The 14,468-nt window shown below is 47.1% G+C and overlaps 1 protein-coding gene across 3 annotated transcripts in view; it reads left to right on the top strand.

The window, feature by feature from the left end:
• Positions 1-14,468, top strand: part of LOC146075674 (potassium channel subfamily T member 2-like) — a 138,062-nt gene that overhangs the window by 66,090 nt on the left and 57,504 nt on the right. For all 3 annotated transcript variants that reach the window (XR_014473611.1, XM_083185137.1, XM_083185136.1), the window contains exons 2-7: positions 1,778-1,857; positions 5,940-6,042; positions 6,503-6,550; positions 9,955-10,003; positions 11,203-11,262; positions 13,599-13,673. Coding sequence is in view for 2 of the 3 variants with exons in the window: in XM_083185137.1 (XP_083041263.1) it covers positions 1,778-1,857; positions 5,940-6,042; positions 6,503-6,550; positions 9,955-10,003; positions 11,203-11,262; positions 13,599-13,673 (415 nt within the window). In the remaining variant the exon portion in view is untranslated. The remainder of the gene's footprint in view (positions 1-1,777; positions 1,858-5,939; positions 6,043-6,502; positions 6,551-9,954; positions 10,004-11,202; positions 11,263-13,598; positions 13,674-14,468) is intronic.

Here is a 14,468-nt window from a genome sequence, read left to right as displayed (position 1 = left end):
CGGAGAGGCAAAACGTCAGGGGGGCGGGAGCAAGTCTGACATCACTTGGCCCCGCCCCCATGCCTGAAAACTACGTGATTAGCGGGCTGCGGAGAGGGGCAGGGCTTAAATGATGCAAAATGTCACGATCGCGTCATTTTAGCCACGCCCCCTCTCCGCAGACCCGCGTTTTCAGGTAATTACACCAGCGGGCAAGGGGGGATCGGGGGCAATTAGCAGAATGTGGGAGACTTGCCCACCTTCCCGGGGGGCCGGGAGAAGGACCCGATTTCCGGGAGGCTCACGGCCATTCTGGGAGGGTAGGCAAGCCTGCGTATAATTGTGCTGTGCCCCCTCCCCTTGCACAGAGCCTTGCTGCACTGTATTAGTCTAGCAATCTCCCACTTATCTCCCCTGAAGAGTCTAGCAATCTCTTACTATGCCCACTGGGATGGTACAGTATGTACAAGATGGTTTTAAAAAAAAAATCATGAAAAACTTGTGTCAACCTTTTTTCCATGTGAAACTTTTTTATGCCGACCCTTTGCGTGTGTCAACCACATCGACCGAATGCATGTCGACCACGCTCATGTGTCGACCTTTTGACTGTGGACCAATAGTGGTTGACCTTTTAACTATCGACCTAATGAGGGGCCATAGCGATTTCCGCCCAGCGATTAATATCCAGCATGCTGGATAAATCTGCTTAATCATCGGCAGGGACAGTGTTCTCACCAATCAAGCCTGGCCCTGGCAGATCGTTCAGCATACAGCACTGACACATTGCTTTGCAATGAGGGATCTAGCATCGCTCAGAACACTCAGCAAATCTCCCCGTGTGTAGGCCCCTTACGATTTAGCTTTATATGACATTGCCAGGCTACAGATGGAGCCGGCCTAGTTCTTGCAGGGGCTGGCGAAAGTATCGCGAGCCCCCACGCGCCCCATGGCAATGGAGCTTGCCCTGGGTCCCTGCCGCCTTCCCCGCCGTCGCCACCGGTCCCCCTCGCTGCCTCGACCCGCCCCCCCCCAAACTGGGGCTTCCCAGCCGCCGTGATACTGGGAAGCGCTTGCGCGTGAGATGCACATGCGCCCCGATCCCTATCGCCGACGCTCACCAGAGGAGAGGATCTGGCGGGCACCGGCAATGAACAACGGCGGCTCTATCTGTGTCTTTGCAGCCGCGTTCTTGTTTTTCTGATTTCTTGACATTAAACTGTTCTCTTCCAGTTTCTGCTATTTCTCATCTCTGTAAACGAAACACATATATTGTACCAGGCAGGCATACATAAGGAGATCCATTTATTAAGATGCTGAAACAAGGTAACAGGACTATGTATACTGTAGCCGTTGGGTAAAGAGACAGGCGCTTGGAGCACATTCATCCACAACCCAAGGAAAGCTGAAGCAGTACGATCCTGTTCACAATAACTCTGCATAATGTAACTATTTTCATACATCTCCAGAATGAGAAAGGCATGTACTGTATCCTTGCATAAATTGATACTGGCCTTGTGCCAATGTGACGGGTTGATCTGAGACTGGGACTAATTTGTAAAACGGAACATATTGGCCCGATGCAAATTCGAAGGTTCCACCATATGCAAAGCACATCTTGTGTGAATGTGTACTGCGTAAGCTCTGGGTATTGGCTGCATCATTTTCCATATGTTTTCAAGACCAAAGTGCAAACAATTCTGCAATAGGTCCATAGTAAGACATCCCAATTTTGTTCCATACAATTTCCATCCAAATGTCTGATCTTAGCATTATCCTGTCTTTTTTCTTCTATTTTCAGAGTGCAAGTTGAATTTTATGTGAACGAAAACTCCTTCAAAGAACGTATGAAACTGTTTTTTATAAAAAATCAGCGGTCAAGTAAGTATTTACATAGATATTAAACCACTGGGTTATTGTCGGAGTTACCCGGCATGGCCAAGGTCCTGCTTAGTATGAACGGGTCATACTGGGTTGTGCATCCCAGGTTCCGGACGAGTGTCACAACCGGGGTTATTACCAGGTCCAACCCAGTCAGCTGCAGTGTAAAAGGCATACCTGGGTCATACATGACACGAGTCATGCCTAAATGGCTGTTGATTGGCAGGATCGGTAGTGATTGGAGATGATGTCATCCCCAAGTGATTCCGTGAACAGCGGTAACCAGACCATCCGGTGGTGTGAAAGGTGTAGGTATATCTGAAGCCCTGGCTCTTACCTGGGTTCAGTATCCTGGGTTGGGCACGTTGTTTTATTGTGAAAGTTGTATTAGGAGCTGATTTGTTAGTAATAGCTGGAAGATGAAATATTTATGTTTTCTAGTGATGGATATAAATTTGCCCAAAAAAATCAGTTTGTATGCCTTCCACCATGGCCCAATGCTCTGTTTCTAGACTTCCTTGCCAGTGGCAGTTGGTGAGGTGGGGCCGGAGCACAGTCCACACCAACTGCCAGTGAGTCCTGTCCAACAGGTTAAGGTGCCCATACACGGTACAATTGTTGGGTGCGATGAGATGCGCGCTCCCGTCACACATATCATCGCACAGCTCAAAAAGTATGTGCTGCACGTACTTATGTACTAGATTTCATCTCATCGCAATGCAAAACCTATTCCATGCGGTGCGATCTAGTCCAAATTGTATACAATAATTGTATCATATATGGGCACCTTAAGCTGGGCACTGGTAAATTGGAGATGGTGTGACCACTGGGCAGGGTGGGGCCTTCGGAGGGGCGTAGACACATCCCAGTGAGAAAATAAATAATCGAGAGGGAGATAGAGGACAGGCTGCAGCTGCGTGTGCTGAGCTGGGGAGAGAGGCTGTGCTGCGGCGGCAGCCTGTAATCTCTCACCCCACTGCCCGATCCTCCAGCAAACCTGGGCAAAAAGAACTCAACTCCCCCCCTCTCGTCACCACTGTACATGGGGGAGAAGTGGTAGTGTTGCACCTAACGGCACTGATACCGCACCCCCATAATAAACATTCATGCATCTACCCCAGACTATTTTGGACCCCAGAAAGGGTCATGTTGGAGGTTATGTGAATTGGAGGAAAGATACTAATCTCTTTTTTCCAGCTTTTAGGAGAAGATCATGTTTATTAAATAACCCTTTTACCTCTCTACAAGCTTTGATAAGTCTCCCTATATAATATGAAGTGTGTCCCTCCCACTAATTGGTGACATCATAGGAAAAAACATTAATCTAACTGTTAGACCTAACTAAATGAGAGACTGCTAAATATTAATTAGGTGGGAGTCAGGCCAGACTATTATTACAATTCTCTCCACCAAATATTTGTTCATAATAAAATGTCTAAACATGCGTATAAGCATAAGAACTCTTTATCGTCCTCCCGTGCCGGTCGGTGGAGAGAGACCAGTGGGCATGTAAGAATCTCACCCTGAGGTCAGCTGCTGCTCACAGCTGTCTTCCCCAGAAACACATTGAGCCCTGAGCTGCTGCAGGCTGCACTGCTGTAATTAGGAGAGAACTGATCAACATTAATACGAGAACAAGAATGCTAATAGAATATATGGTACTCTTTACTTAGAAGGGCGCCCACGATTTTGATCGTGGGCATCGTTAGTAAAAAATCTCAGGCATTGAATGCACTAAAAAATCGGGTGCGATCAACCGACGAGATGCCTGAGATTTCCCATAGGGAACAATGTTAAATGTCTCAATTGACCCAATTTTCCTGTTCAATGCCTCAATTGACCCGATTTTTCCATAGGAAACAATGTTAAATGGGCCACAGAGGCCAAATAGGCACCCTGAAGTGTATAATGGCCACCCGAATTGTTAACGCCACCCCACGATCAACGTCAACCCGATGCGTGGCGAGCGCAGCGAGCCCGCGAGGGGCGGCGGTACGCGTCCTACGACCTTTTCATACCCCCACTATCCACGTCGGCGTGGAGTTGAGAATAGAAAGTGTGGCGAGCGCAGCGAGCCACCGAGCCCGAAGCGTGGCGAGCGCAGCGAGCCCCGCGAGGGTACGCGGACAGCTGTGAAGCCCGCGAGGGGACGCGGATACCTGTGAAGGTATCCGCGTCTCCTTGCGGGGCTCGCTTCGCTCGCCACGCTTCGGGCTCGGTGGCTCGCTGCGCTCGCCACACTTTCTATTCTCAACTCCACGCCGACGTGGATAGTGGGGGTATGAAAAGGTCGTAGGACGCATACCGCTGCGCTCGCCACGCTTCGGGTTGACGTTGATCGTGGGGTGGCGTTAACAATTCGGGTGGCCATTATTCACTTCAGGGTGCCTATTTGGCCTCTGTGGCCCATTTAACATTGTTTCCTATGGAAAAATTGGGTCAATTGAGGCATTGAACAGAAAAATCGGGTCAATTGAGACATTTAACATTGTTCCCTATGGGAAATCTCGGGCATCTCGTCTGTCGCATCGCACCTGATTTTTTAGTGCATTCAGTGCCCGAGATGGCCGAGATGGGCGCCATTCTAAGTAAAGAGTACCGAATATATAATAATAAATGAATCCCAAAGTAGGAAGAAGTGTGGGAAACCTGCTGGTCGGGTGTCTGATCTCTGTGTGCGGTCAGGATAATTAAATAGGAAGCCATATTGAGGGGGCCCAATTCTGCCTAAGGGCTCCTTGTGGTACTGTATGGCATCTACTAACAGAAAAGTGCTTTACAAACCCAGGTTTTACCCTGCTGCCGGGGCTTTGGAGCGGAGGGTAATGTCAGCAAATACTGGCCTTATACTATAGAAGCCTATGGGCCTATTTCTACAAGGGTGCTGTAGAAGGACCCAATTGGAGCCCTGCAATCATCCCCCACATCTTTCTTATTGGTAGAGCTGCCATTTTCCCTGATTCTGGTTAATTCCATAAGCTACAAAGCTCGCCGCTTACTGAGTCCCAGAGGGCCTGCCCCGCCACCCGCAGAATCGCCACCCCCTGCAGCATGTGCCTGCAGCAGGAGAAATCATTCGATGGCCGATAACCATTGAATGATTTATCCAAGGCACGGCTGAAGACACTGTGGGTGGCTGACGTCATGTGATGTCAGCCGCTCACCCCCGGAACACCTCCTCCCACCCGCAATCCCATGGGAACACCCAGCATTTTCATGGGGACGCCCATGAAACGCCTCACTCCCCCACACCGCTGCATGTGAACGGCACTGCAACTGTAAATCGCAGGGGCTGTTCGCACAGTGGACTTGCACATGCGCACAAATGACCGTGCACATGCGCATTCCATCAACCATCGGAACGTGGCTGAATTCGGCCCTGTCCAAACACATCAGAATGACCCCCAAATAGCACATGTTAGTACAGGTCGGGTATCCCGTATCCGGGCATCCCGTATCCGAATTATTCCAAAAACCGTGGTTTTTTGGAATAATTCAATTTTTTTTTGTCCCCCCCCCCCCCTAACCCTCTTTCAATACTTAACAAGTCCTCCGGCGTCCAAAGCAGGCCTTCAGCATCCTCTCCGGCGTCTCCAGCGGTCCCAGGAGTGTTTTGCGTGAGTGCGCGCGCGCCGGTGACGTCACCGGCGCGCCTGGGAACTTGCACAAAGCACTCCTGGGAACGCTGGAGATGCCGGAGACGGTGCTGGTGGCCTGCCGTGGATGCCGGAGGACTCCATGGACGCCGAGGGACCATCGGGGACCCACCAGGGGCAGGTAAGTATAGCTAAAAAAAAAATTAGCTAAAAAAAAATTATTCCAAAAACCGGAATATTCCCTTATCCGGAATGCTTGTGGTCCCGAGCATTTCGGATAAGGGATACTCAACCTGTACATATTCAATTCATATTGGCACAGTAAGTGGCAGGATATACCCTGCAGGGTTGGTATTTCCTGTCCACTGAAACAGGCCTCTGGTTTGTTGGGAATTAGAGTTTTGCCATTTAATGGTATTAAACCACTTTCTCTCAATCAATTGTACAATGCTTTATATTAGCCTGATGTAATCTTGTGTATTTCAGGTTTGAGAGTCAGATTGTTTACGTTCTCCCTGAAGTTGTTGAGTTGTCTCCTGTACATTATACGGGTGTTGCTAGATGATCCACGAGAGGGCAAAGGGAACTGGTGAGTATAGCTTTCCTGGCGACTCCCCTATCTTCAGGGTCTTACTTTCTTTTTCGATTCTTAAGTGAAATCTGTTTTCTGCACACAATACAGGCAGCCATTTTGTGTCCTGGACAAGTGTGCAAACTATCAAATCATTAGGGAATAGTGACATCACTGGGACATGAGCCTCAGTGATATTGATAGGCTGCATACTATTATCCATGTCTCTCCCAGTGCTAGCTCTTCCGGCAGTAGAAGCTTATGTGTTACCCCCTGCGGAGATCACCTTAGTAGGGTGGTTAGGTGAGAGCTACAGTTACCCAACAAACCAGCTCTGACCTACTATCCCGTATGCATCACCTCTAATGCTGTGATATCGGTGATCACCTATTTAACCTGACACCTTTTAGTAATGTTATGCTGCACCCTTGTTAGAATAACCCATTATTGTTCATCTGACCCATATTTCTTCTTACAGTTGGGAGTGTCCGAAACAGAATTACTCCTCGCAGAACAGGTTTGATTGGTAAGACTCCTGTGATGCAGAAACCTGACCCATGTCGGGATTTCCTCCATCAGAATGCCAACGTCCGTATTCTGACCGCTGGCATTCCAACCGCCAATTATACATTTCTATCCCTTTGAAACACCCACGAGCCTGCAAAGTAACAGTCAAGTGAGGGTTCCAGATCCTACGGAATGGATTGCCAGAGAGACCACATTCATAGGACACTTGTAAATAATGCACTCATTGGCCGTAGTATTATTTCTTCAGGTCCATCCAAGCCAGGCCTGTCTTAACAGCATTGTAGGCCCCGGGCAAAGCAATGCATTTTGGGCCCCCTCACACCCATTCTAGGAAACAAATGTAAACAAAAAATATAACACGCCACTCCATGCCAACGCTCCACTGGCATCCATACAGTGTATGGCTGTCAGCACTCTGATTAGTGGACAGCATTCTAGAATGCCTCCCGAGAGGCTCAGGAGGCAGATCCCAACAACCCAATCTGCCTTGGCTTGAAGGCCCCTAGAATTGGGGAATAGGCATAGAATTTGGCAGCTGTCTATACGTTAAAATGGCTCTGATCCAATCAGAAATCAAAGGGAACAGACCATTCAAAGCTGGATTAACAAAACAGCCACAGCAGAGGCCCAAGTGCCCCACACATAACTATTCCAGCAGTATGGGGCACATTGTGGCATCTGTGTTGCTTAATGTATACTGGGGGCACTACAGTTTGTTTACCACATTTATGATGCTGGGAGCATTTACTCATTATTCTTTTGGGGAACATCGCCAGCATACGGTATCTTATTGATAATTATATTGGTAGTGGCCAACATAATCCTTTATCCAGCATCTAGCAATACAAACTCTGGCTAAGATAAAACATTTAAACAGTGATTCTGCATCTCCGCAAGACCCAAGCTAAAAAAACACACTTCAGGATCTTGCATTTAGATCCTGGTTCTCACCACTTAAAATCTCATTATAGTAGAGAAGGGGCAGGACCACAGCAAATTCCAGAAGCCAGCCTCAGGGGCTCCATATTTTGGAGCTGAAGTAACGCATAGGCAAACGCAAGGGGGGGGGGGGGTGGTTCTGGTTGCCCAGAAACCCCCATCCTCTTGGCAAGTGGTTCAAATTATGACAATATCAATGGTATATAATACAATTACTGCAGCCACATCATGCAGTGTAAGTAGGGTTACCACTTTGTTGTTGAGAGATTCCTGGACAGTGGCCCACCCCTTGACACACCCACTGCCCCGCCCCCAGCCCTTTGACTCGCCTTATGTTGATTTTTTTTAACCTTTGCTTCAATTGATTTTGCATACCATAATGCCAGTTACATGTTACATCACACACAGTAATGCCCATTACATGTTATGCCACACACCGTGATGCCCATTACATGTTACACCATACACCGCAATGCCCATTACATGTTATGCCAGAACTCAAAAAGTTATTTGTAAAGGAGGGACAACATGGACAGTGCGCGCCGATTACACGTCACACACCCATTACATATTATACAAAATGTCATAGTATACCACATGCCATAATGCCCATTACATGTTATGCCACACACTGTGATGCCCATTACACATTATGCTTATTACTTGTTATGACAGGACTTTTTTTCTAAAATAGGGACAACACGGACACGTGTCACACACCCATTACATAGTATACCACATGCCATAATGCCCATTACATGTTATGCCACACACCGTAATACCCATTACATGTTATACCAAACACCATAATGCCCATTACACATTATACCAAACACCGTAATATGTTATACCAAACATCATAATGCCCATTACACATTATACCAAACACTGTAATGCCCATTGCACATTACACCACACACCATGATGCCCATTACATGTTACGCCTCACATGATGCCCATTACATCACACACACTCTAATGCCCATTACACATTATGTGACACACCGTGATGCCCACACACACATACACATGGGGTGACAGAGCGGCACACACAGGGTGACAGGGGCACACACAGGGTGGCGGGGGCACACAAAGGGTGACAGATGAATAAACAATAATAGTGTTATAAAAACCAATTACTATAATCAGTATGAACATAAATATGTAACACTGCCTCAAGGTGTGACAGCAGAGGTACAGGGGGATTAGGACACAGCCAGGTAGTGTGGGAGGGAAGGGAAGTTTGCAGCAGAAATAAAGAGCAGATGCCTGGATACAAGCAGGCACAACATGCACAGTGTACAGGCACCAGAGAAAGCGCCCGAGGTGAGTTGCCTACCTGTCCCAGGATCAGTTAGCCAACTCTGCCGCTTCTCGGGTCCCGCCTGCACTCAAAGAGCACAGTGAAGTAGACACTGCAGTGCGGAGCGGGGGTTCAGCAACAGCCACGCACATGGGCAGGAGGAGGAGCAGGCACAGTGACAGCGGACTAGTGGCAGCCAAATGGAGCACAGCTCCGCCCCCAAGATGATGGTCAGTAAGCACCCAACCACTGCCAGATTCCGCTGGGACAACGCAAGGTCAGGTGACCCCATGAGACGGCTGAGAGGAGGAGGTGCGTCACAGTGCCTGCTCGCCCAGGTGAGAGGGGAGGGGCGGAGAGTCGCAGCAGCCCAGACCAGCGGGGGACAGAAGAAGAGGAGGCGGCTTGGGGCGCGATCGCTGGCGGCAGCAAGGTGCTGACATGTCCTCTGCCGCCGTGCCCACTGCCTTCTCCTCCGCGGCGACTGTAGGGATGCCCGCTACCAGCTCCAGTTCCCGGACATTGAATAGTCCGGGAACGCCACCAGTCCGGACTCCGGACACCCGGTCTAATTACCGGACTGTCCGGAGTAATCCTGGACGGGTGGTAACCCTAAGTGTAAGGGACACATTCCCAGTGGTAGCAGCTTCTTCTACCAAGCTTGCTGTGTGTGTGCGCGTGTATGTTTGTGTGTGTGTGTGTGGATCTGAGTCCTCAATCAATGCAGTGCACTTGACCACGGAGCAGCTACTAGGAAGAAGAGACATGAGCCTTAGCATGAGGTGGGAGAAATGTGTGCTTTCAATGTACAGCACTGGTCTTATTATATCAGTATAGTTATTCATATGGTATGTTTATACTTTTCCTGACAACTCTTTTATATTATTTAAAAGTTTGACACAGCCTATAATATAGTATAGACATACAGTATATAGTGTTAAATATTTGTACTGTATTCCATACAGTATCCATTTTATAAAAAGACCAGTGTGTACATTAAGGTCCAGAGTTGTTACTAGGTTCTTGTAGCGCTCCCCCAGACTCTGGCTCTTGCTCCAATGTTCCACTGAGTGGTAATTTGTGTACTGCATTTGGAAATCCCTGTAACGTGTAATGCCTCTTTAACTGATTAGTCTAATGGCCATGTACTTTTGTTTTAGGACGCCTATTATTTGGGTGAACAGGCCTCTTCCATTGTGGGGATTGCAGGTGAGCTGAACAAACTAAATTTCACTATCTCTGTCTTTTATAAATGATTTGACCCCCAGCAGTGCCACTGAGAATGGCCCACAGCCGTGTTTAGGCCACACCTCCCAAGCTTACCCAGGCCTGTCAGTGCTCTCTAGAGCAGCGGTTCTCAAACTGTGGGTCCTGACCTTCTCAGCATGGGGTTCTGACTCCATGTTGTGACCATCGGGCTGATGATTTTTCTATTCTCAGTCAGTGATTAAAGAAATATCTGTTGAATTGTCTGGTATTTTAGACTCCTCCCATAATTTTGTGCCTCCACATTGCTGCCATGTATGTGCTGTCTGCTGAATACACACGTGATGTGATGACCTTCTGCGGTAACTTGCTGGGGTCCTGTCATTATTTTTATTGTCTGATGGGGGCCTCAGAGCAAAATAGTTTGAAGACCCCTGCTCTACAGCACTGGCCAACACTACACGGCCATCTTCCATTCACATGTGCTATCTCGCAATCACACCCTAAAGGACAGCTCTGATTGGCATAGCTGTTCCTTGCAGTGTGATAATATTTGTACCTGCATAGGATCTGTGGCGGGATGTTGCATTGAAGATGTGATGTTTGATGCATCTTGTCCTATATATTTTATATAGCATCCGTTTTTAACACTTTGGGAGGTTGCTCCAATGAATTAAATCCTTAATTAAAATCATAGTTTGCAAAATCCTTAAGCCCACTTGGATTTAGACTCAAGTTCAACCATCAGCAAGAGTGTGATTCTCAGTATTTAACATGCGATTTCAAGCAGAAGTGCTGCAGTAAATAACTTTTCCTTTTACTAGTAGATCCACGTTAATTAATGGGCCGCTAATGGGGACTCTTGTTCTAATCTAGTCTATCCAATCTGCCTTGCTTCTTATGGTGTTATCTATTGCAAGGTCTATGTAAATATGTGGTGTCAAAATTGTTGAGTTGCCAAAATCCTGCGGTTTTCTGCCACCCTGACACTCATTCCAGTGTCCCCTGTTGATGCCGCTATGGTTATTTACCCTGTACTTGCTCTGTATTGTATTTAACTGTAAATCACGGTTTTGCTTATTCATTCATGAACTCTGTAGTTTGGCCCTGCGATCACTTGTGGCGCCATATTTCTAAAAGGATAATGATAATAATACTGCATTGTAAAATTGTATTCTGTATTTTGCACCCTTTTCTTCTAGGTTCTAGTTGCGCTTATCAGCTTTCTGGAAACAATGCTTCTTACCTATCTGGGGTATAAGGTAATCCCTATCTCTATACCTGTTACACTATTATTTACAAACATTTGTTATTAATCTTTAGTTTGCCTTCTGTGGGTTAAAATAATCATGTATTAAAGTGCTGTAGTTTGACATATATGAAGTTGGTTATGCTGGGTATACACTTATTCAAAATATCCTCCGCTGGATCCGCCAACCGAGCAGCTGAGTCGTATAAGCCTGTACACTTACCCATCAGCAGCATAAAATGATGTCACAGGTGGGCGGGCATTTGAACTTGCTCATCCTTCTGTAACGTAGCACCCCCTGCAAGTGTGGTCAGCGGACTGCCAGTCCAAACAGCCAGCGGTGCACGTAAAGATTTCTTTAGTGACAGAAAGACTACCTCATCTTCTCCCAGGCATCAGTAAGACATGGGTTTACTTTTCAAAATAAACCCTTAGAAAGCTTCTCACCTCAATTATGCTGCTTTCACATAGCAAAATGCAGGGTCGCACCTGTATGCAAATTTTAGGGACCATGCGTTGCGATGTGCAGGCCCACCATCGAATGTCGCGTTGATAGATAGCATGTGCTGCACATTATATCTATCAAATTGCAGGAGCGATGGCATGTGGCACCGCGCTGACCCCCCAACCGGCTATCATTTCTGCATAGCGCTAAGCTACTCCGCCACCCTCTGCCCGCCCTCTTCCAGCACCAGATGTGCCATTGCAAGATGGCATGTGACATTGCGTGCAGAAAGGGGGCACTTTTTGCAGCATGATATGACATAGGATGTTGCATCGAATCCGATCGCATAAGTGTATGGTAAGCATAAGTCTGTACATTGCTATGTCCCAGCATGCTGCTGGGTTACTTGCTGCATGTGAAACCTGTCAAACAAGCCTGGTAATGCCTTTAATACGGCAAGTAAGCTGATTACATGGTTTTTTAAACATTAGACAGTGGAGAAAATTAGCAACAATGATCTGTGAAACATAATCAGGGGATGAGAGTGTTGAGTTTTCATTTTGGGAGTGTATCGCCTGGGGGTCTACACACAATTTAATTAGAACATAGTCTTTTGAGTGGACGTAGAAATCACCGTGACATTGAGAAACACGTTATTCCCAGGTTTAAGCGTTCAATCTATTTTTATTACTATTGATCTGCAGTAAGTAAATAATATATCAGTGGAGCCTGGTAGCCGGTGTGCCCATAATATTTATTGCCGGTAATTGTTTGGTACTATCACGTCTTCCATAAATGACTCTGAAGCTCATAACTGCCACAACATTGTGTATACTCATAAAATAAAATTGGCATGTCAGGTCCCCTGATGTTATCTGGGTGTAGAACCTTGTGCACCACAGTTCTCTCAGTACAATATATATTATAGAGGAGGAAAAGTATGAAACCTTGTAAATGAGGAGCTGTTGCTTATATGATAAATGATAGCTAGCAGCTGATTGGTTGCGAGGAGTTAACACCACTTTACCCTTTCCTTTCTATAGAAGGTTTGATACACCCAACCCATCGCACTGTTCGTTCTCCTACCTACACAACCTCACCTCTCTCAGTGCTCCTCATTGATAACGTTGGGTTTGATAATGTTACGCCCCACATTCAGTGCAAACACTAGAGGACAGGGGGAGGAGGGATGCCGGTCAACGCTGGGCAGCGCTAACAGAATTGCCATAAGCAACATATTATTTTTGATTTGCCTGCCTTAGGCTGCTCTTGGGCCTGTATGCTTGTGGGGCACCCAGGCAGTAGCCCACCCAGCCCAGTGGGAAAGATGGCCCTGCCCCCAAAATGTCTTGATTTGCGGCTCTGCAAGGGGGTGGGGCTAAATGATATGCACATGCCCCTCCCCCTCCATACCGCACCACAATTCCCTGTAAAATGTCATCCTGCCATCGTCAAAAAAAGTGGGCGTGATCCGGGGAGATCTGGCACTGACTCATTCGTCACTGCCCGAAATGTCATAACTTTGGCACTTGCAGGAGAGTAAGCAAATATACAGAGGAACACACTCTCTGCTCTTGCAGCCTGACTTGTTTTATGAGTAGGGCTAGCAGACCGCAATATGCTAGCTTCCTGCAGGCTATCTGCAGAACAGTCTGTTTCATTACATTTCCTTCATCACTATTCCTTTTACAGCCTGTAAAGGGACTTCTATAGAAACTGGTAACACATAGCAACCAAGCAGCTTCTGTCGTTCTTCAAGTGTGATTCACAATATCTAAGCAGGTGTACGGTTACCGTGGGTAACGGCACCTTTTACATTAGCACCAATTGTCATACATGAGCCGCAGTGTGTGAACCATTGCATACAGTTTTATGAATTAATCAGTTGCTGATATTTATTTTAGGGAAACATTTGGGAGCAGCTCCTCAGATTCCCATTTATTCTGGAGATGTTCAATACACTGCCGTTCTTTGTTACCGTGAGTATATATCTCCCTCTTCTCTCCTACATTACCCTGGTCATTCCCATCTCTCATCTCACCTATCCGATCCTCCCTGCACTGTGGGGCCTAAATGCAGAGCTGGTGACCCGTAAGCCAATCATGACAGGCGCTTCATGCACACCCCTGTTAATCTGCAGGGATGCCGTAGTGTTAGTCTCTTTCCCTGGAAACCATTCAAGCGTAGGAGAGATAGTTGTACGTGTGCTATACTTAGGACTTGGACTCCTCAGTGCTTCCTCTGGAGGTTACAGAGGTCACACAATTGCTGCTGTTGACAAACATTGTATTTGTGACTAACCATTAGTGCTCAGTGCAGGGCTTTAACATCATAAACATCATACAGTATAAAGGCACCAGGCGGTGGTGTAACTAGAAATTTTGCGACCTCTTGCCAAAAAAAATTCTGCCCCCGTACATTAATTTTTTACCTAAATACTCATTGACAGGGGTTACATGCTCATTGCCAGGGATTTCTTGCTCATTGCCGTAGGTTTCATGCTTGTTGCCAGGGAGTTACATGCTCATTGCCAGGGGTTACATGCTCATTGCCAGGTGGTTACATGTTCATAGTGCGCCAGTGCTCCCGACACTTCCAGGTAGCGCTGTGTGCACTGTGCTCCCTTGACAGATGCTAGAGGTCCAGTAGGACCTCAAGCAATTGTCTCCAACAAGGCGGTGGCCATTTTTGGAGGGACATTTTTAACAGATTCAGGGGGTTATTCTGTTTGATTCGCAGACTTCCTCAGTAACATCCTTTCGCAGCCTAGTGGG

Source organism: Crinia signifera, chromosome 4 (genome assembly GCF_055691185.1).
Source record: "Crinia signifera chromosome 4, ASM5569118v1, whole genome shotgun sequence".
NCBI lineage: Eukaryota > Metazoa > Chordata > Amphibia > Anura > Myobatrachidae > Crinia > Crinia signifera.
Note: the sequence above shows the minus strand (reverse complement) of the source record. Positions and strands in the feature narration are given on the sequence as shown.